This window comes from Mauremys reevesii, linkage group 7, assembly GCF_016161935.1.
Source record: "Mauremys reevesii isolate NIE-2019 linkage group 7, ASM1616193v1, whole genome shotgun sequence".
Lineage (NCBI taxonomy): Eukaryota > Metazoa > Chordata > Testudines > Geoemydidae > Mauremys > Mauremys reevesii.
Genome location: NC_052629.1, coordinates 33,778,018 through 33,800,050, shown reverse-complemented (window position 1 = coordinate 33,800,050; position 22,033 = coordinate 33,778,018). Strand labels below are relative to the sequence as shown.

At 42.1% G+C, this 22,033-nt stretch overlaps 2 protein-coding genes across 4 annotated transcripts in view; both read left to right on the top strand.

The window, feature by feature from the left end:
- The first annotated feature begins 2,417 nt into the window (after positions 1-2,417).
- LOC120409477 (lipase member M-like) lies at positions 2,418-21,350 on the top strand. The gene is made up of 6 exons (XM_039547622.1): positions 2,418-2,531; positions 5,838-5,955; positions 9,754-9,952; positions 10,718-10,827; positions 19,646-19,782; positions 21,192-21,350. The coding sequence occupies exons 1-6, from the start codon at positions 2,433-2,435 to the stop codon at positions 21,348-21,350; spliced, it is 822 nt and encodes a 273-aa protein (XP_039403556.1). The 5' UTR covers positions 2,418-2,432.
- Positions 18,469-22,033, top strand: part of LOC120369193 (lysosomal acid lipase/cholesteryl ester hydrolase-like) — a 37,875-nt gene continuing 34,310 nt past the window's right edge. For all 3 annotated transcript variants that reach the window (XM_039482189.1, XM_039482188.1, XM_039482190.1), the window contains exon 1: positions 18,469-18,793. The gene's annotated coding sequence lies outside the window, so the exon portion shown is untranslated. The remainder of the gene's footprint in view (positions 18,794-22,033) is intronic.

Below are 22,033 nucleotides of genomic sequence, written 5' to 3'. Positions count from 1 at the left end.
GGAATGGGTGCTCCTCTAAGGGAAGTATAAGTCCAAGTAAATATATATCCAATGGTAAAATTAGTACAAAGAGAGAGAGAGAGAGAGAGAGAGGGATTGGTAAATGACACTTCAAGGCTGCTCCTGATTGGAGAGCAAGAAGTATGAGAAATAATGATATGGCTGGGATCAGCCCTCTCATGCTGCTTTTTAACACTGATGCCATAAGAGTTACCACTGTTCAGACATCTGAATCCACTTGGTGCAGCAGCAGGACTGTGGTGGGTAACTCCTTCTCTTCATTTAACTCTGACCCACACTTTCCTGGGACAGGATGGGGGATCACTCCCCTCTCTGTGACTTGATTTGTATCTCAGAACAAATTTGTAGATAACTTTGCATTTCCATAGATAGCAGAATTGCTGCTGCCTGTGAGACTCCCTCAGAAGGGGGTGGGAGGGATCAAGTCTTTGCTTGTATTTGAAGCGAGGTATTGCTGGTTGCTTTTTCTCTGAGGGAGGAGGGCATACTGGAGATGTGTACTGAGGTTGAGCTTCCTGAAAATAATCAGAAAATCCAGAATTATGTTCATTACAAGGTGGGTACAGGAGTGACTTTCTATAGAATGTTAATTTGCTTCAAAAACCTGTGCACATTTGAACTGCCTTAGGGGAGAATCATTCTGGAGTGTACCTAATAAATCATTTCGCATTAAGGACTAGATTTCAGCATCTAGCCAGATCTCATGTTATGGGGTGATGCCGGAACTTTTGAGATGAGGGCCAGATTCATTGTTGTCATATGGCCTACTTGTACTGCTTCTGCAGCAGCTCCTGGTGCAGAGTATGTGGTAGGGGAAGGACAGAAAACAAAAGGACATGTCAAGGCATCTGCAGCAGGGCTGTGAATTAGGGACCTCAGCCGGTACAATGAATAAAGTTTTTTTTTAAGACGTGTACACTTCAAGCAAAGGAAGTGTTCCATTAGGATTTAAAATACATCTTCATATAAAGCTCACTTTACAATTCTCTCACCATCTTGTCCATCACAAATGAATTACTGCAAATTTTTTCTCACCACAGCTTTTATTTTACAGCTGAAGCCACACATCTAAATCTGATTAGAATGGCAATCTCTGAGTACATTAAATGTTACCTCCAAATAACTACATAAGAAAAATAAAATTGCCAAGCCAAGCATTCAACATTTGTAAATGTGAGACTTCTGGTTGCCTGTGCAACCTTAATTCAGCTCCCAAGCATGTATGCATTGCGATACAGTCTTTAATTACACCTTTACTTTATTTGTTCCACAAGAAAAATGGAATATGGACAAAACAATATATTTTTCATTAATCTCATTCTCAAAAATAGCTGGACACTTTTAGATGATACTTCCCAAAATAATTCAGCATGTGGCAGATGTGTGGCATGGTAAATTTAATTGGAGACAGTATGGCAAAGCCATAGTCCACTGAAAGTACAGTTTTTAAATGGAAAGTATTGAAGAACTTGAGCTACAGGCAGCACTATCGGCCCATGTATAATATTGGGAGCAACTTCAATAGTTTTCCTCAGAAAGCTTCAGATGATTTTTGATTTCTTTTCTTTTTAGTGTAACCCCGAAGGAGCTTATCTAGGTTCCTGGAGCTTGGTGGAAAAATTGGAAAGAGTCCAGCAGAGGGCAACAAAAATGATCAGGGGCCTGGAGCACATGACTTATGAGGAGAGGCTGAGGGAACTGGGATTGTTTAGTCTGCAGAAGAGAAGAATGGGGGGGGGGATTTGATAGCTGCTTTCAACTACCTGAAAAGAGGGTTCAAAGAGGATGGATCTAGAGTGTTCTCAGTGATAGCAGATGACAGAACAAGGAGTAATGGTCTCAAGTTGCAGTGGGGGAGGTTTAGGTTGGATATTAAGAAAAACTTTTTCACTTGGTGGGTGGTGAAGCACTGGAATGGGTTACCTAGGGAGGTGGTGGAATCTCCATCCTTAGAGGTTTTTAAGGTCAGGCTTGACAAAGCCCTGGCTGGGATGATTTAGTTGGGGATTGGTCCTGCTTTGAGCAGGGGGTTGGACTAGATGACCTCCTGAGGTCCCTTCCAACCCCGATATTCTAGGAGTCTGATTTTGTTCATCATTTTTACAGCGCAAAGTGCCCTGTACACTTTGAATTCTATGTTGTAATTGATTGATATATTTGAAAATGTAGAAAACCTCCAAAAATGTTTAATACATTTCAATTGGTATTTTATTATTTAACAGTGCGATTAATCGTGATTAAAAATTTTTTTTTAGTTAATCGTGTGAGTTAACTGCGATTAATTGACAGCCCTACTTTTAACTTAACTATATATTCTTTAATCTCTTCATTCTATATTTTGGCTTGTATATTTTTATGAATGCTTTCCTACCAAAACTGTTGATTAATAAATTATTTTGCACAGGGCCAAGATGTGGCTGTTCATTCTGGTGACATATCTGACACAAGCAACTGCAGATTCAGAACTCATAAGAAGAGGACATGGGAATCCTGAGGCATTTATGAATATTGTAAGTTTCTTATTGGAGAAAGTTTGGAAATAACGGAATGTGTTCACTGTTATTTATGTTTTTTGTTTATAATTTCTATACTAACAGATTTATTCTTTAAACAAATCCCTCCCAGGTCTCTAGCAATGACTTTCACAATCCATTTTTCTAGAAGGGTTCGAGCTAATCTGCCTTGACTAGAGCAGAAGTAACGAGGGGTACAGTCTATTGGGTCTGGTTTCAATTACACTAAACTCATCTGTGGTCTGTGGAGTTTCACCATTGCTCTGAATCTGGTTCAGCGTGATCAAAAATACAGCAAACATAAATGAGAACACTCTTCCCTTCGGAGCCTTTCTCCCACTGGTATAAGAACTGAACTGGCAGAGAGTAAATAGAGATTTCACTATCAAAGTGACACCACTTGATTAGTTGTAATGCTGCTGATTAAAAACAAACTTGATATTGTATAATAGTATTAACGAATCAGGGATGCTTTTATACCATGGAAGTTTGACAACAAAATTCTTTAAAAGGTGGGTCCTGGGACTCCTTTTTGGATGATCAGTGGGGTGAAAGTGGGTCATGTTGTGTAAAGCCTCTGCTCAATCGAGTAGCATGCAATTGTAAGATTGGTAACTTTTCAGTCATTGCTAGTATGATCATTAAGTTCTGTAACCATTTGCAAACTTTTGTAACTTTTAGTCACTGTTAGCACAACCTTCTAAATTTTGTAACTTTTTTTTTGCAAGCTTTGTAACCTTTTCAATTACCACTTGTATAACCTCCAAGCTTTGCAATATTCCATCACGGGATCAGCGGAGAGTGTGAACAAGGGAGTGCGTGTGAGAGATAAGGGAGTGTGAACAAGGGAGTGTGAACAAGGGAGTGTATGTGGGACTGGAAAGAGAGGAATTTCAAGGAGAAAAGAGCCCGGATCCAGGTGTGTCTGATGTAATCTGCCGTTAGAAGGCAATCACGGGGTGCTGTAAAGAAAAGAAGAATCTGGTATGCATGAAAGGAACAAGGTCTAGGAATGCTTCTCTGTGACGGACCCAGAAGGAAAACTTGGTGTACGTGATAGGAGCCACCCAGTTCCAATAAAAGGAAGAAAGCACGCTCACAAACCCTTCTTCTTCTTGACCTGCTCGCCGGCCCAGATCTGTGACTGCAGGCGGGCACACCAGATCTACTATGCTTCAGCTTCTCAGCTTTCTGTGCTGTCTCTGGTAACTCTCCACCTGCATGAGTGTGTGGGTGCATAAGGGTCTGAATGTGTTGAATGGGTGCATGCATGAATAAGCTCCATCCCTTTTCTGTTTGATCCAATAGCGGCATTTAATACAACCAATATAAATGTAACCATGGGTTGGTTTCAAGTGAAATTGAGGTAACAGGCCAGTACAATGTACCGGTAAGAAATGGCCACCGGTATGGGCCCGTACACAGCCGACAACGCTTTAATATCACTGCCCCTTTTGCTCCCCCTGTTGGCGGCCCTGCTGGCTGGGTCCTTAGAGCACTGCTGTGGTAGAGCTTTAACGTTGCTTCCCCTTTTGCACCACCCTCCGGGCCACTGAGGGTTGGGGTAAAAGGGGCAGCTGCCTTGGGGCCTGGTGATTTAAAAGGGCCCAGGGCTTGCAGCTGCTACTGCGGCAGCAGCCAAAGACCCAGGCACTTTAAATTGCCACCAAAGCCCCGGGCGGCACAGGCCAGGAAGTGCTGAAGTGCTGGCTGTGGGAGGCTGACCACCAGCCCCTCCCCTTCCACCCAAGGCCAACCCCTTCCGGGGGCCCGGAGGTTGGCCCCCATACTGTTAAGACTTTTAAATTACTGATTTATCAGTATGAGCAAGACAGTAATTGCCAAAACACTCTCTCTCATAAAAAGAATTTTCCTGTTTAAGGATCTAATCTGGCACCCCAATGTATCAGAAATTCACATTCACCTCATAATTGATCATGAACTAGTACTTTTTCATCTCTTAGTTCATACAAAATGTCTGTCAATCATATATAAAATAACTCATAAAGTGCCTGATCATCTGAGGTGCAGGGCTCGGCTACCTGCAGGATCAGAATCAAAGTTGGTCCCTTTCCCTCCCTGGTCAAGCACAGTTAATTTTACTTTACAAATGTTAGTTGATTATTGCTGGAATTTGGTTGGATAAATAGAAAGGCTCTGCCTACAAACACCCTTTTGCATTCCCTGGGAGAGAGGCATGTTTTATTGAAGGTGGGGAGTTTCACAGAACTCAACTTCTCACGACTGAGGATGCTGAAGAGTCCAGTTATGAGGCATTTCTGTTTCTTGGCTCCCAACCTGCACCACACCATTCTGCATTTTGGACCTTCTGTGGTCTCAGAACTTAGGACTCTAGAACTGTGTAAAAAGAGAGCTGGTTACATTATTTATGGGAAATAAATTTTCTAATGAATTCAGAACTCGTTTGCCCTTGTAAATCACTCACACGGTGTTCCTGATCCTGTATTAATTAGACCAACTATTCACCAAATGGTTTGGATGGATAATTTTTATAAGTAATTAAGTTACATTATTATATTTGAACTATATGGTTTACATGTCAGAATGGAGAGCAGACAGCTGCTGCTCGGGGCTTTAGGAAGTGGTAGAGGGAAGGGTTCAGCCTTCCTAGTGCCTCATTTTGCTTATTCCCTGCAGGACAGCTGAGCAACGTGTGTCATACATTGACCCTTGTACACTTAGATCTTTCTGGTTTCTCTAAACTGATGCCCAAGGAAGCCTTTACTTGGTAGGTTTGATAAAAGCTTTCAGAGGTCAGCTACATTCTCTGCTTCTTATTGCTAGAGTTACTTAAGACAGCTGTTCTCAGGATTCATCAGAGACCTGACAGTCTAATTTTAATTGCATTGGATTGCAGTATTTGTAGTCTGAAAAAGTGAAACATTGGAACCCAGACTTATTTCCACTCACCAAACTTATTCCCTCTTTTGATTAGACTCAAAAGTTAAATATTTCCTTATTTTTAATTTATAGTTCACTTTTCTTATTCTTGACCTTAGAATTCCACTCAAAGCTGCTTCCACCAATACATGTCTGAATGCTTATTCTTACTAACACTTCCTCACTGAATTTAATATATGGCTAAGTGATGTCAGAAGGCTAACTCTTGCAGCATTCTGGCCTTGCTTAACATCTCTTGAACAAATCAGGAAAGTGCAGGAGCTTATGGAAATGAAACCAAAATAACTGATTTGTTGATTCTCCTCCTCCCTGCATGAGATAATGGATTAAAAGGACATAAATAAACAAATGTAGGCAAAACTCTTTGTTTTTATTCTGTAGAGTGAGAAGATCCTGTACAGAGGATACCCAAGTGAGGAGTATGAAGTCCTGACAGCTGATGGCTATTACCTTAGCATGAACAGAATTCCTCATGGCAAAGGAAATCCTAGGGACACAGGTATGGCTCCTTTCAGAGAGACTAAGAAGTTCTTGAGTCTTGTTTCAGCCCTGGGAGATGCTGGTGGAAGATCTGCCTAGAAGGTACCATGGAAGGAAGGGGGTATAGCCAGGGCTTTCTGGGAATGTGCTAGTTCTTCTCATCTTGGTTGCAGCCTGCTCTGGTGGGGCTCTCAGGGACCCCAGTTACCAATTAAAACAGCTTTTCTATGGTGAAACCCTGCCTTATCATGCTTAAAGTAAATGCACTAATAGCCTAGCCAGTCCCGTTGGTTCAGGGAGGTTGCATTCTCACCCCCTTCTCCAGTGGAGAATGAATCAGTCCCTTGATGTGATGTAAAACTTTCCTCTTCATCATACTGGGAAAATGCTTTATTCCTGAGAAGAAATGCTTACTGAAGAGCTCTTGGTAAGCAGTTGTGGTCTCTCCCATATCCTCTGGGAGTTGGAACTTTTCCCTGTGAGGGACAGATGATGGAGAACACAATGGTAAAGAAGTGCATGTTGGTTAAGCTTGATTATGAACTGTAAATTCTTGTTTCTCAGCAAGTCAAATGCTCTGGGAAATATCATCTGTTTCAAGGTAAATCCTCTCAGCAATGGAAATGGCCAAATCTAAGAAGAGGAATTTACTGCAGGAATTTCTCTGTGTTCAGAGCCCAGTACTGACCCCTAACGATCAGTCCAATGTAGGAGTAATTTTCAAACTTACAATGTAAACCGAGAAGGGTCCAAAATTATTCTGTGCACATTGCTGTTGCTGGGATGTACAGTCTGAGTGTAACACTACTCAGACTTATGCTACAGATATCTAGAAAGACTGAAATATATTTTTTGGACAATTCTGGATTGTGTACTCAAATGAGTAAGGCAGTTGTGTACTGTCCAGAAGAGCTAGTTTCTATCCCTGGTTACACCACAGACAAATATTATTATGTGATTGTGGAAAAGACAATTAATTTTCACATGTAGCAACTAACTGTGTTCTCGTTTTCTGGATGCCTAATTTGAGACACCTAGACCTTGATGAATGGAACTGGGATCAGTGAGAGATGTTGATGCTCAGCAACTCTGGTGGTAAGACAGTGTGTCCTGCAGGAATAAGCAGAGCATTGGGAATCAAGAGGTCTCCAGTTGTATTCCTGGATCTGCATTGTGTAAAGTTAAGAAGTTACTTTGTTTTCTCAATCCAATTTCTTAGAACTGGGGGGTAGGTGGGTGATCTGATGGATCAGTTTTCTATCAGGAAATACTGATTGAACACAGTTGAAACATTCCAAAGGAATGCGTCAGCTTCATTCCAATAAAGTCAAAGCATTTCCTTTTAACTTTCTTAATTTTGATTTTTATAATAAATGTAAACATTGAAATGTTTTGAACTTATATAAACTAAATATTTGTATTATATATTTTATATGACTGTAACAGGGTGGTCTAGGCCCAGAGGCCTCCTGCTGGAGGCCTCAGAGTCCTGCCACACCAGTCTCAGGAAAGGAGCAGTGGAGCTAAGTCCTCTGAGCAGTCTAGAGAGATTGCAAAGGGCCAGTCAGAGGGTTGCAAGCTAGTGCAAAAAGTATTGCAAAGCTAGAGACAGTGATTTCCTTGCTGGAGCTAGAGGAGTGCAGCTAGTGCTCCTGGCTGATCAAAGGCACCTGCAGCACCATGGACAGCTCAATGCTGACAGAGACGGGGGAACGAGAACCTGTTCCTGGCTGGCTGCTGGGCCTAAGCTTAGAAGTGTTTTGATGTAATGGTGAAGCATTGGTGAAGGCGGGTGCAGTGGGGAAGTAATCCAGGGAATCGAAAGCATTTTCATTAATGGGATAGGACAGCACGTGGCTGCTATCCTTAAAGTCCCAGGGTTGGGAACTGAAGTAGTGAGTGAGCCTGTCCTCACCCTCCCCCGCCCCATAGGCCATTGGAGAAGTGGTATGCAATTGGACAGGAATATGCTCCCAGAAGGGGAGCTGAACTACTTAGTGGCCCAGCTGGAGAGCTGGGTCCAGAGAGGGAGGAAGCCCTAGGGGTATGGCCTTCAGGGAGGAAGCCCTAGGGGTATGGCTGGATACTAGGGCTGAGACTGTTTAAAGACTGCAGACACACCCAACCAGAAGGGGGCCCTTATGAGAGGTGGGTGCCACACTGTTACAATGACTTCATACAGTATTTCTGAATATTTCATTTTGTTAGAAATTCCAAATTTTGACTTTTAGTTCATATTTGGAACTCAACCAAATTTAAAACTCAGAATTTCCTGCAGGACAGAAATTCCAAATTATACTTATCCGTGATATTTATCCACCTATCTCAAAAGGGTATTGTGAGGATTATTTAACCATGCATTGAATATGTAAATCATTAGTAATATAATTCTAACTACACAGTAAAATCAGTGGGGCAGCCAAAATTAGTGAACACTTTTGAGCACTCTTATCCTCTTTGTGCCTCCGTTCCTCATCTGTAAACTGGAGATAATAGTTATGGGGAGTTGTGAAGATAAATGCTGTAATATTTGTGGTGCACTTAGAAACTACAGTGGTGAACCCCCTAGAAAAACCTCTAGAAAATGAGTAAATTCTGAATCATTCTGTATTCAGTGCAAGATTTGGATTGTGTACAGTAAATAAGTCCTAAGGCCACATGCTGAATGAGGAGAATGGGGAAAAATGAATATTGTCCATCCTGTGCACTGAATGAGGTCCTGTGGAAAAAAAAGTGGTACATGCGAGTACTACACTATACTATACCTATGCTATCCTATAATTAAAACTAGCAAACTACCGCTATCCATTCATTCCACTGCACTGTTTGCTCTTGCTGCTACTTGGTTAGCTCTGGTCAGTCAGCTTCACTTTCTTCTTGAACTCTTTGCAGCTTTTTGCTAGGTTCATCGGCTTCATTCTTTTCCTTTTTTCAGGATCTCTCCTTCTGACTGATTTCTGCCTTTTACACTGTCCTGTCAGCTATCAGATCCTTACTTTGCATGCTCACTACCAAGCATTACCTCAGGGTCAGGCAACATATGGCACGGGTAACGAAGGCGGCATGTGAGCTGATTTTCGGTGGCACTCACACTGCCCGGGTCCTGGCCACCGGTCTGGGGGGCTCTGCATTTTAATTTAATTTTAAATGAAGCTTTTAAAATATTTTAAAAACCTTATTTACTTTACATACAACAATAGTTTAGTTATATATTATAGACTTATAGAAAGAGTTTAGTTATATATTATAGACGTCTAAAAATGTTAAAATGTATTACCGGCATGCAAAAACTTAAATTAGAGGGAATAAATGAAGACTCGGCACACCACTTCTGAAAGGTTGCCGACCCCTGCATTACCTCATTCTACACATGCTCACTAGCATTGTTTACCACAGAGATAAGATTACCTCATCGGACCTTACTGTCCATGCTCCAGATCTGGCCTACTTATCTGACCTTTCCCCTATTTTTGAACTGTACATGCTCAGCAGTTTGTGACCCTTTAGCCTACTGGGCATGCTTAGCTCAGAAATACCATGTGATCTGCAGCTTCTAATCATTATTCACCACTTTTGTGATTGGTATCTGCCAGTCGTTGTTTACCACCACCTTGGCCATACATTATTCTACTTGCAGTGGTCATGTGACCCACAACGTCCAATTGTATGTGACCTACAGCTTTCAGGGGTGAAGTGACTTTTGCTTATTCAAACTGAAGGCTAGGGGGGGAAATGTAGTCTGAAGGATTCCTCCGGTATCAGTACCACATTGCAGAAGTTCTGTTTTTATAAAATATTTCATTTTGTTATTTTCCAGGCCCAAAGCTGGCTGTGTTACTGCTGCATGGCCTTCTTTTAGACGGTAGCAACTGGATTACCAATTTGCCCAATAACAGCCTGGGATTCATACTAGCAGATGCAGGCTATGATGTTTGGATAGGAAACAGCAGAGGGAACACCTGGTCTAGAAAACACCAGAATCTTTCAATTGACCAAGAGGAATTTTGGGATTTCAGGTAGGCTGAACTGGAGAGAAGCTACTGAAGCTGACAATTTTATATTTTAATTTATTGTAAGCAGAGCATGTAAAAGATGCCTATGGGAACAAGCTTTTCTTTATAAGGATGTGCCAGCAAATTATCACTTTCATGTTTGCCTTTTGACTTAAAAGGTTTGCATGTTTGTTTTTCACTTGGGAATAAATGTTGCTGTTGAGCATTTGAGAAAAAGAATTCAGATGCTTTGGAAAATGAATACAGTGAAAAACAACACTTTAGCCATTATAAATTAACTTCTGAAACCTTTTTAACAACTCTAGGGTTGTTAAAAGGTGTTCAGAGGGAGGTGTTAAAACTTCATGCTTGGCAAGGTCATAGACCCTAGTTCACAAAGGCATATTTTCACCATCAAGTGAAAAAATGATTTTAGCTAAGTTATAAGTGTTTAAAAATCATACTTCACACATGCACTAATACATGTATGACAAGTATGTGAATGTGGATCTTATTATTTATTTATGATAAGTTTGTTAGGCCCAACTAAGATCACAGGCCCCACTGCTTGGAGCTGTACAACTAAATAATAAAAAACTCATTTTTCTCTTAATTAACAACCCAGAACAAAATAAACACAAAACAAATATCTAAAGAACAATTCACATCCAAAACTACTTTACTTTTATTAATGGACAGATTTATGGTTCAGTAATTGCTATTAAATGCTGCATAGGAGCAAGAATTACAACTCAGTAATGCAAGCAACTTTCTCTTTTTGTGTTACAGTTTTCATGAAATGGCTATGTATGACCTTCCAGCATTGATAGACTTCATTCTGCAGAAAACTGGACAACAGAACCTGTATTACATTGGGTATTCTCAGGGCTGTACCATAGGTACGTTCAGAAGAAGATGATTAAATGTATTTTGTCTTTTTGTTCCTATTTCATAGTTAAGGTTTGATTGGGACTGTTATTTCACTGTGAATATTATTCACATACATTTATAACAAGAGATTAGTCAAAATGGGTACATCGCTGCTCTCTACTTCCATTCAGTTGTGCATGAATGAGAGAGCATAATCTTTGGAAGAAGATAGAGGGGAGACCAAAATTTTGAGTACGGAGCTCAGTGGGCAGAAAAGCAGATGGATGGAATTGAGATTATAGATCTCAGTACTGGAACTGGTGGATATACAAATAATAGTCATGTTAAGGCTATTCTCCTCCTCTTGTTAAATTCTGAGTTTGTTCTTGGGATCCTCATGTTATATCAAACCTTCTTTCCACTACTTGTACCTGAAACAGCCTTATAAACAGGGAGGGAACACAGTATTAACTGTTTTTTTGTTTTCATTTTATTTAAAAAAAATTGGCAAAGTGGGAGACAAATCCAAGAGTCCTCCAAAGTGTACACTGTGGAAATTGCTTTTGTCCAGCATATTCTGAGGCAGACATGGAGAAAAGATTCCCTATAGTTAGCAAAGATTGTCGTTAATTTATTATCAGATACCTGTAGCTCCAGCTAATGGCACAGAACTTAGCTTGTGTTTACTCTGAATGATCTTCAATTTTCTTTCTGCATCAGCTCTGATTTTTTTTATAAACAAAGTAAACACTGAGATTTGAGGTTAACATTTACCTTTATCTAGATTTACCATATTTCATTTTCATAAAAAGAGGACACTGCTGAATGGGAGGAGGGTGAGAGAGGGGGAGCTGGTGGGGGTGGTACAGTTGCAGGGTGCTTGAGGAGGTACCTGGGGGGTGGTGGAGGGGTGTGCATGTACTGGGAGGGGATTGCTGGAGGGGGTACCTGCAGCCTTGCTCGTGAGGTGGAGTGCAGTGTAGCTTCCTGTCACAGTGGCAGGGCAGCTGGCACAGGCCTGGGACACAGAGCCAGCCCATCATTAAACACTTCCCTGGGGGCCTCTCCCCCTCCCCAGGGCTGGGAGCTAGGCCCTGGGTGGGTGGGATCCAGCAGCTGTGGATGCAGGGGAGGGACCACTTGGGGTGTGGAGACTGCTCTTTACAAGGTGCAAGGTCTGCTCTGCAAAAATCCCAGAGATTTCCTCTTATTTGAAAACTCTGCCCGGACAGAGGGTGGAGGATCACAAAGAGGTTATGTCTGGGAAAACCCAGACGAATGGAAATCCTACCTTAATCAAACAGAGTATTTGTACAAATGCAGTTCTGCCTGTTTATACTGGGTTGTTGTTTGTTGTGACTTGTTTCTAAGAGTGCTGTAATTTATCTCTTTTGCTTTCTCAGCTTTGATTGCATTTTCAGCCATGCCTCAACTGGCTCAAAAAATCAAAATATTTTTTGCCTTGGCTCCTGCATACACATTAAACAAAAGCAAAGCCCCTCTGACCCAACTGTCATTTTTTCCTACTGAAATATTAAGGGTATGTAGAATCCTCCATATTTCATTATTCTCATGAATAAATGTAGTTATATGAAAAAGTTATAAATGGAAATTTAGGATGTGTGGCCTTTATGCACAGAGGAGTGTTATATGTACATTTCCCATGCAGCAATGCAAAACGTTATGTATGGAAACCAGTTTACCATGCATCAATAGTGTGATAAACGTATTGACACTAGGGCTAGAGGAAACTAGGTTTTTTTGTGCATGTACAAGTGTGTGTGTGTGTGTGTGTGTGTGTGTGTGTGTGTGTGTGTGTGTGTGTAAACTAAAAAGGTTTTCACCAAATTATTCCACTTGGTTTTTGCATGCCTGAAATTTGATTTTTCTGGAAATATCAAGCCTGAACGCTTTTCTCTGACAAGCATCCAAAAGCCTGAAAAGCTGTGATTTAGCACAAAGAGTCAGTCATGAGGAGTAGCATGTTCTTTCAAGGACTGTAAAGTTTGAGGAAAGAAGGAAGAGATACTCCCCCCAAAAATAAGTGTTGAGAGTCAGAAATTCCTGAGCTCTCCTTAGAATTTATACAGCAACCTGCAAATAGTTTTTCAGAAGTTTGACCCTCACTTTAAAGATTTAAAGAAATAAATTTTGGCTCTCAGATCTGACAGCTCCTTACTTATGTGAGTAGTCTGACTTCAATGAATAGTTCATAGGTGGGACCCCAAGTGACTTATTGAGTCTAAACAGAGAGCTCTTATCTAGGCCAGGATTAAAAGGTATGATGTTAGATCAAATTATCTAGATGAATTTAATTAATACCATCTAAAACTGTAGCCAAGACAAAGACATTGTAGTACAGCTGGTTGAAAAAAAAATCTAATATTATCTTTTCCCATTTGAAAATGGTTTACATTGAAATAAAAATATTCTACAAGGAAAGATTATTTTGGATAAGTTTTCTGTTATGAAAATCAAAATAAAATACTTCATTTCAGGTCCATAATCTCTGCTTCCATCTGAGCCACTCACGTCCCTTCTGGAAATTGTATTTCTGGGTCCTCCATGCCCTTATTATCATCCATGAGCAAGATGATGCTTGGTGTTCTCTTCCATGGGCCTGAGCCACTGTGGTACCTCATGGGATTCCTGGGATTCCATTGGCTTCTATGGAATCATGAGTTCACCTACGGTCTCTCTTTCCAAGGGGTGCATGTGTTTTGTGAAGGAAAAGTAGGAGAAAATGGAGAGATTGTCACAGCTCAGCCAAGAATGGTGATCCCTTTCCTTGGGTGAACAAAGGAGGAGAGGCTGTGACATTTTTCTACTACTGAAGTGCATCTGTCATTCACTAATTGTAGGGCAAGGATTCTTGGCTCTGCAAAAGTCGTGAACATTCCAGCAAATTTAACTCTTTACCTCAGTCTTTCTGAGACACTTACCTACACATAATGTGTAATAAGAGAACAATAATAAAAATGCATTTAAGAGTCATGGTGAACAACATCTTTATATTTTCTCAGATTGTATTCGGCAAGAAAGAATTCTGTCTGTTAAGTGCAAGACTGAGATCGCTTACTGCCAAGGTGTGCAGAACTGCACTAATAGACCGACTTTGCATCCAAGCCCTTTTTTTAATTTTCGGTGCATTTAATGAGAAAAACTTAAATGTGGTACGTATAGTAACAATGCTAATTAATTGATTGGCATAAGCCAGTTTCTGAGTTTCATAGTATTTGTGCAACATACCACCATCATCATCATAAACAACAAAGCACACATTAGAGCCCCAAATGCTGAGTCGGGATTGTGGTCCCACAGTGTTGGGTGCTGTAGAAACATAGAAACAGTCCCTGCAATAAGATAACTAGGTCTTTAGGCTGTTGTAGAATTTGAGGAATTTCTTCTTTGTCACAGTGAGCATCCTATAGAAGGTGAATTTCCTGGGCAGTGCACAATTGAGTCTAGAACTAACTGTGGCCTTTAAATTTGGCTCATCTGTTTCCTATCCTTGCTTCTGAAGCACTTTTTTTTAACTCCATCTCAGAAATATTTAATTTTTATCTTTCTGCAAATGTTTGAAAAGTCAGTGCTCATCCCTTTCTTGGAGGTGCTATTGTTATGTCAATGAGAAGAATTTTGAAGACACTTGGTTTGCAAAATAATTTGGGTGACTAGATTGATAGTAGTGCTGGTTTAAATTCACGTGGGTTTGTGTGCAAGTTTTGTTTCTTACTATGAATCATGCTTATTATGATAGTTTCTAGGACCAGCCAAGATCAGGCCCCACTGTCCCAGTTACTGAACAGACACAGGGCAGTAGGCCCTCTCTGCCTGGAAGACCTCTAAATAGACAAGGAAATTGACAATCTAAATAGACAAGAAAACACAATAGGGAGAGCAAAAGGATAGAACACACAAGCAGAGACAACAAAGTCCTGGCATCAATTGTCATGTTAGTTCAGGGAGTTTTTAATTATTATTTCTTCAGGAAGGCATTAGTTAAATGGAAAGAAAAGCAAAGCAGAGCAATGAGGGGGACAGAACAGGTGAGAAGCCAGTTTGTGTCTGCTTGAGTGGAGGCCATGCAGTGTAACCAAGTGTAATGTAATTTCCTCCAGAAACCATAAATGTTCTCTGGCTCACTCAGAGCTTGATTTAGGTATAATCCAAACCCAGTGAACTCCCAATATTCTAATTGTGTTATGACATTCCCATTACACAATTTGGGCTTAGCTCCTGCTACATTTGCCTTCTGTAGAGCTAAATTAATGCAGTTGATTAAAACCTAATTTCCAGGCATTAGTTTCTGGAGTTGAGATAAGCCCCAACTGTTCTCTCAGGCTTTGCTTAGTGGGAAGGAGATGGAAACAGGGCTGTGTTTGGAGTGGGTACGGTTTTTAGACTTTCACATTTTTTCCCTGTGTTTCTTGTAAAGTTTATTTGATGTACTGTAGAAACCATCTCTATTTTAAATTACGTCTTGTGCCTAGAGCATGTGTAAGGGGACTGTTGCCCCCTTACTAACATTCAGTGGGGGTGTTTTGGCTGCTAGCTCCCAGCACTAAAAGGGGAGGGATTGATGGCAAATCAGGACCCTGAGACTGACAGTCCCCAGGAACAATGGCAAGAGGCCAATGCTCCAGGTCAGCCTGATTGACAGGGCAGGCCAGCTAATCAGGGAGACAGAAGGCCAGTGTGGGTCCCGTCCTCCGTGTGTGAGCAGGAATGTGCCGGAGTCAGACAGAGTGGGGCCGAGCTAAGGAGGAAGCAGGGGCCCAAGCTGAGCTGGAGAACAGAGCCAGGCCAGATCCAGAGGGGCCAGAGCTGCAGCCAGAGAGCCAGAGGCACAGCCCAGAGAGAGCAGATCCTGTGCTGGGAACAGAGCTGCAGCCAGAGAGCCAGAGGCACAGCCCAGAGAGAGCAGATCCTGTGCTGGGAGCGGAGCTGCAGCCAGAGAGCCAGAGGCACAGCCCAGGGAGAGCAGATCCTGTGCTGGGAACAGAGCTGCAGCCAGAGAGCCAGAGGCACAGCCCAGAGAGAGCAGATCCTGTGCTGGGAGCGGAGCTGCAGCCAGAGAGCCAGAGGCACAGCCCAGAGAGAGCAGATCCTGTGCTGGGAACAGAGCTGCAGCCAGAGAGCCAGAGGCACAGCCCAGAGAGAGCAGATCCTGTGCTGGGAGCGGAGCTGCAGCCAGAGAGCCAGAGGCACAGCCCAGGGAGAGTAGATCCTGTGCTGGGAGCAGAGCTGCAGCCAGAGAGCCAGAGTGTGGTGAGCAACTGGGGCCAGCCAAGGGGGGAACCTTGGTAAAAGGGCCCAGCGCAGAAAGACGCTCCAGCCAAGGGTCCATGCAGGCCAGGCTGGGAGGGGGATCTTAACCTGACTGGGGGGCTGGCACTGGGAAGAAGGATCCCACCACCCAAAGCCCGGAGGTGTGTGGTCACCACCATTGCAAGTGTCCCACCCACAGCATCCCTGCAGCACAGCCAGGGCCTGAGAAGGAGGCCTGGGGCCTACAACGAACAGACTGCAAAGTGCCTTGATGTCCAGAGACATTGTTTGTAATGTTCCCTGCCACAGAGCAGGGTGATGTGTTTCCCTGTAACCGTTCCCATTTATTCTTATTCTTTTCTTTAAATTGATTGTTAAGTAAACAACTTGTATTTGCTTTAAATTGTATGGAATAATCAGTGGGTCAGGGAGGTGCCCAGTGCAGAGAGGGTACCCCGGAGTGGGGACACCTTAGCCCCTGTCCTAGGTGGCCACAGCAGGGTTGGGGGTTGAGCCCCCCAGGAATCCTGGGCCCAGTCTTGTTGGGGCTACGAGAACTCTGCCAAACAGGAGAGTCCTCAAGGGCAGGGAGGCCTCTGGGTAAAATACAGCAGACCTCAGCCAGTTTCCCAGCTCCCAAGAATACACCTCCCTCTGTAGTATAAACCCAAAATTATATCATCTTGCATTGCACAGGGATTTGTACAGTGTAAGCTTATTAATATGTCTGCCCCTCTCTCTATGTGGAGAGGAATATGCATACTTGTGGTAACTAAGCTGAGATTAGTTACCACAAGGTGCACTGATTTAGGTTAAAATACGAAATAAGTTTATTGACTACAAAAGGATAGATTTTAAGTGATGATAAGTGATAGCAAACAGATCAAAGCCATTTACCTAGTAAATAAACAAAACCACAAACGATGACTAAAATACTAGAAAGACAAGCTATGAATTAGCAGAGTCTCACCCTGGCTGATAATACAAGCAGGCTTGCAGATTCTTAAGGGACAAGCTGCATTTGCTTTGCAGCTTGGGATCCCTTCCCCCATTCCAAGTCGTTTTCTTTCGGAGCTTCTCTGGTGTTGAGTTGTGGGGGAATCAAGAACAACAGATGATATTACTTCCTGTCTTATATAGCTTTTGCATATGACAGAACAAGGAGCAATGGTCTCAAGTTGCAGTGGGGGAGGTCTAGGTTGGATATTAGGAAACACTATTTCACTAGGAGGGTGGTGAAGCACTGGAATGGGTTACCTGGGGAGGTGGTGGAATCTCCATCCTTAGAAGTTTTTAAGGTCCAGCTTGACAAAGCCCTGGCTGGGATAATTTAGTTGGTGTTAGTCCTGCTTTGAGCAGGGGATTGGACTAGATGACCTCCTGAGGTCTCTTCAAACCCTAAATAGGTGGAGATATACCAATCTCCTAGAACTGGAAGGGACCTTGAAAGGTCATTGAGTCCAGCCCCCTGCCTTCACTAGCAGGACCAATTTTTGCCCCAGATCCCTAACTGGCCCCCTCAAGGATTGAACTCACAACCCTGGGTTTAGCAGGCCAATGCTCAAACCACTGAGCTATCCCTCCCCCCAATAGTCTATGGTTCTATGATTCCAATATTTTCTACGCATTGGCATAATTTTGCTTTTGTGCCCTTAATAATGTTTCTTTTTAAAAAACTGCCAACACTCCTGACCTCTTCTCCCCCTCCCCCACTTTAGACTTGCTTCCCACCAGATCTTGCCTGCCAATTCTCTGAGTTTGCTACAATCTGCCTTCTTGAAGTTCATTGTCTTTATTCTGCTGTTTTCCTTCCTACCATTCCTTGGAATCATGAACTCATCATATCATGATCACTTTCACCCGAACTGTCTTCCATCTTCAAATTCTCAACCAGTTTCTCCCTGTTTGTCAGAATCAAACCTAGAACAGCCTCTCCCATAGTTGCTTTCTCCACCTTCTGTAATAAAAAAGTGGTCTCGGTGCATTCCAAGAACTTCTTGGATAATCTGTGCCCTGCTGTATTATTTTCCCAACCAATGCCTGGATAGTTCATGTCCCCCATCACCACCAAGTCCTGAGTTTTGTATGAATTTTTTAGTTGTTTAAAAAAAACCTCATCCAGCTCTTCATCCTGTACAGGTGTTCTACAGTCATTCACCCCCCTCAGGAGTGTAAACCCAAAAATATACTGTCTTGTGCTGCACAGGGAACTGTACAGCATAAACTCATGAAATTCTCCCCCTCTCTCTGCCCCAAGTTATGACTCCAACACACACTGGTTTTAGATAAAGCAAAAACAAGTTTATTAACTACAAAAGATAGATTTTAAGTGATTATAAGGGATAGCAAACAGATCAAAGCAGATTGCGTGTTTTGTTTAATTGCTAGGTAAACTAAGCTTAATATACTAAAGACATTGGAGATGAATAGCAGATCCTCACCCTAAGTGATGCTACAGGCAGGCTGCAGATTCTTAAAGGGCAAGCCATATTTGTGCTCTGTAGCTTGCAAGCTTGTCTTTCACCAGCAGAAATCGGTCCAATAAAAGATACTACCTCACCCACCTTGTCTCTCTCATATCCTAGAACCAACAGGGCTGCAGCTACACCACAAATAGACTGGAATGACGTTCTGACCTGGATTGGGAGGTGATAGTTCTTATAAAGACCATGATTCTCTTCCCTTGGTGCCAAAATGCTTCCCACCTACCTAGTCTTAGTCCAGGTGAGCCCATCATAATTCCAACCCTCATCCACCCAGTCTCTGGCATCTTAGTCCCAGTGAGCAGGCAGGCAGAAGGGCACTGATATTGACAAGATTTCTGCCCTTAGTAGCCCTGATTCCTTTCTTTGGAACACTTGGAAATGTGTAAGAAAAATTCCAGGCCCCACAGAAATGTGTAGTTTGGAAGATTTTGATTTCCAGTATATTTTGATGCAGATGTGAATTGCTTTCCTGCCATATACCAATGCCAATATGTGCAATCCTGAGTGTGTATTCAGTCTAGATAATGTTTAGCTTTCTTTCTGTTTTACATCAGATTTCTTACAAACAAAAGGACCTGAAGTTAATGGTGTTATGCCAGGAAAGAATTTTGCCTAAAATCTCTAAATTATGGTTCAGGATGAACGTATCCTTACATCAGATTAGGTGTTTGAACCAATACAGAATTATTCCTCACCCCAAACATTCAAAAATCACAAATCAGGCCCCCCAAAGATGATGACATTGGTGTAACAGTTATAAGATTTTAAAAAAGTAACAGCTCGGGAGGAGGGGGATGTCTTTTTATTTGCCTTCTGGATTTTGAGCCTCTCCAGTGCACTTAGTCACATTTTTAAATCCTTGTCCATAACAATGAAGGCTAGAAACTTCCTCTCTTTAAATGAAATCTAAGATTCTTGTATAATCAGTTGTGTCAAGGTGCTGAAGCTTTATATTTAACTCCAAACACTGTGATACACTTTAAAATTGCAATAGTTGGCAACAGTGGATTTGGTTTAAAGTTGTATATAACAAGGTTTGTTTTTGTTTGTTTTTCAAGATTGCTTGGGTTTATTTCTTGTGCTTTCTCAGGTTTCATTGCATTTTCATCCATGCCAGAGCTGGCTCAAAAAATCAAAATGCTTTTTGCATTGGCTTCTATAACTACACTTAAGCATTCCAAAAGCCCACTGGTAAAACTGTTCTTCATACCTGAAGGAATAAATAATGTGTGATATTCTGCTATATGATGCTCCTGATTATTTTATGTATATAATACCAAGTGTGTGTTTGTCTGTTTTATAGACAATTACAAAAGCAAAGTCTCTTCACTGAGTTTCTTCTGTGTAGACAGAGTAGAAACAAAAGATGCCAGGAAGGTATGAAAACAAAAGCCGTAGTTAATCATTTTTGGCAGATCTTGCACGTTTTGTTTTGTTTTATATTTTACTCATCATAGATTGTCTGAAGACGTGTACTGTTTCTTTAAAGCTGTAACAGGAAACAGGGCAGGAGAGGGCTTGGAAAGGTTTTAGCAGAGGTTCTACAGTGAAGGATATAGAGCAGGAGAGAGAAGATTCATGATACCATTTTCCTATTTCTAATAAAGTTCCTTATTCAGTGTGAGAAGAATGCAACACTTTCATTGTCACTGTCATGTGTTAGGGTGGGTTGGTCTTAGAGGCTTCATAGAATAACTTCATTTTCGAGATGAGCCTTGAGGGAGGAGAAATCTCCTGGAGTATTTTAAAATGAATTAACTAAAATTGGTGACTCAAAAGGAGATTTAAGGATCTATGTACTCTGAGTATGAAAGAAATACAATTGTTTATTTCCGTCCATCACTGATGCCTTTTAAAGATTCCCTTCAGTGTTACCTCCCACTCCATGGCTTTTATCAGTCCCCTACTGCTGCAACTCCCGGCAGAGTATTTTGTTACCTCCTTCCTCCCTGGCAGTGTACTAAGGGAAAAATCCACAATCCCGGAATCTGTAGCATTGTGCTTTCCTGCACATGAAGCCATGTTCCTCCACACCACTGAGCACCCCTCCCCATCCCCTGCTAAGCCGAGTACTAGGAGTATATAAACCATAGTGAGTGTCACAGACTCACTGCCTCCCTCAGCACAGCACATCTAAGTCTCCCCTGCATCCAGGTGGGCTCTGCCTTCTCCCTCTCTCCAGACTGGAGCCCCCCTGCAACCCAGCTGGGCATCTGATATCACCTCCTGCAAGCCTCGCCTCTGTCCATTGTTTTCTGTCCAGGTAAACAGGGTCGCCTGGGCCTCCTCTCCTCTCCACCCTCCTCTATCCCTCTCTTGCTGGAACCGGCTGGTCAGGTCACTGGAGTCCTCTCTTCACAGCCCATTGTTCTCCCACTGGCCAGGACCGGCTGTGACTCCTGAGCTGGGCCTCCTGGTCACCAGTCGCTGCAGTATCCATTCTCCAAGCCATTGGCCAGGAGATCAAGTTCCATCGCAGGTCCTCTGTAACAAAAAACTCCATCTTCCATCACCTCGTTAAACCAGTAACACCCAGGGAAACTGCATCCCACCCCCACTGCATGCAAACTATTGGGAAAAAAAACAAGAAAACCCCCCACTTCATCACAGTGAGTAATGTCTTGGTGGTTTTACAGACTATACTTGGCAAGAAAGAGTTGTCTGTGAAGGGAGAGATTCTGAGCAAATTTACTGTTCAGGTGTGCCGCTACAGAGTATTGCAGAAGCTTTGTTCCTTGGTCTTTTCTGTCATCAGGGGTTTTAATGAAAAGAACCTAAATACAGTATGCATTTAGTGGCTTTAAATGAACTAACGTGTTGTTTGGCCACATATGCATTGATAATTAATTTCTAACAACAAAATTGGCCTCTTTTCAGTTGGATCCCGGTGTAGGCTAACATGTTGACACTGCCTCCTAAAGTTTGTGTGGCAGATGAGGGAGTGCAGGTTGGCTGAGATGATGTAGGATGGGCAAGTCCATTTGTTTGCCCTCACTTCAGGCAGGAGTAAATGATTTCACTAAGCACAAGGCAGTGGAAAATGAGGCCCTTAATATCTTGAAGTATTAGTCTCTGAATTCAAATGCACTGTGTGGACATAATGCAATAATCCCAGTCAGAAATCTTTTACTGAATGTAGGCAGAATCACTTTGTTATTCTGAAACTACTTGAACTTTATAGGTTTGAAAGTTCTTTTTGAACTCAGACATTACTGGGTTCCTGTTTCAGCTGGAAACAACTGCGAGGGCATCAGGAAAAATAGAGAGGGGAAAGAAAAAATAATCTAAGAACAACATAAACCTAATGTATAGCCATATAACTCTTTAAAAAGACACGCGCGCGCGCGCACACCCACACACACCAACCTGCAAAAGAACGTAAGCATAACTGTTGCATTTCACTCAAGCATTTTTATTTCTATTATCTAGACCTGCTTTGAACAGGTTTGGTAGACTCATTGGGGAAAAATACCAGTAC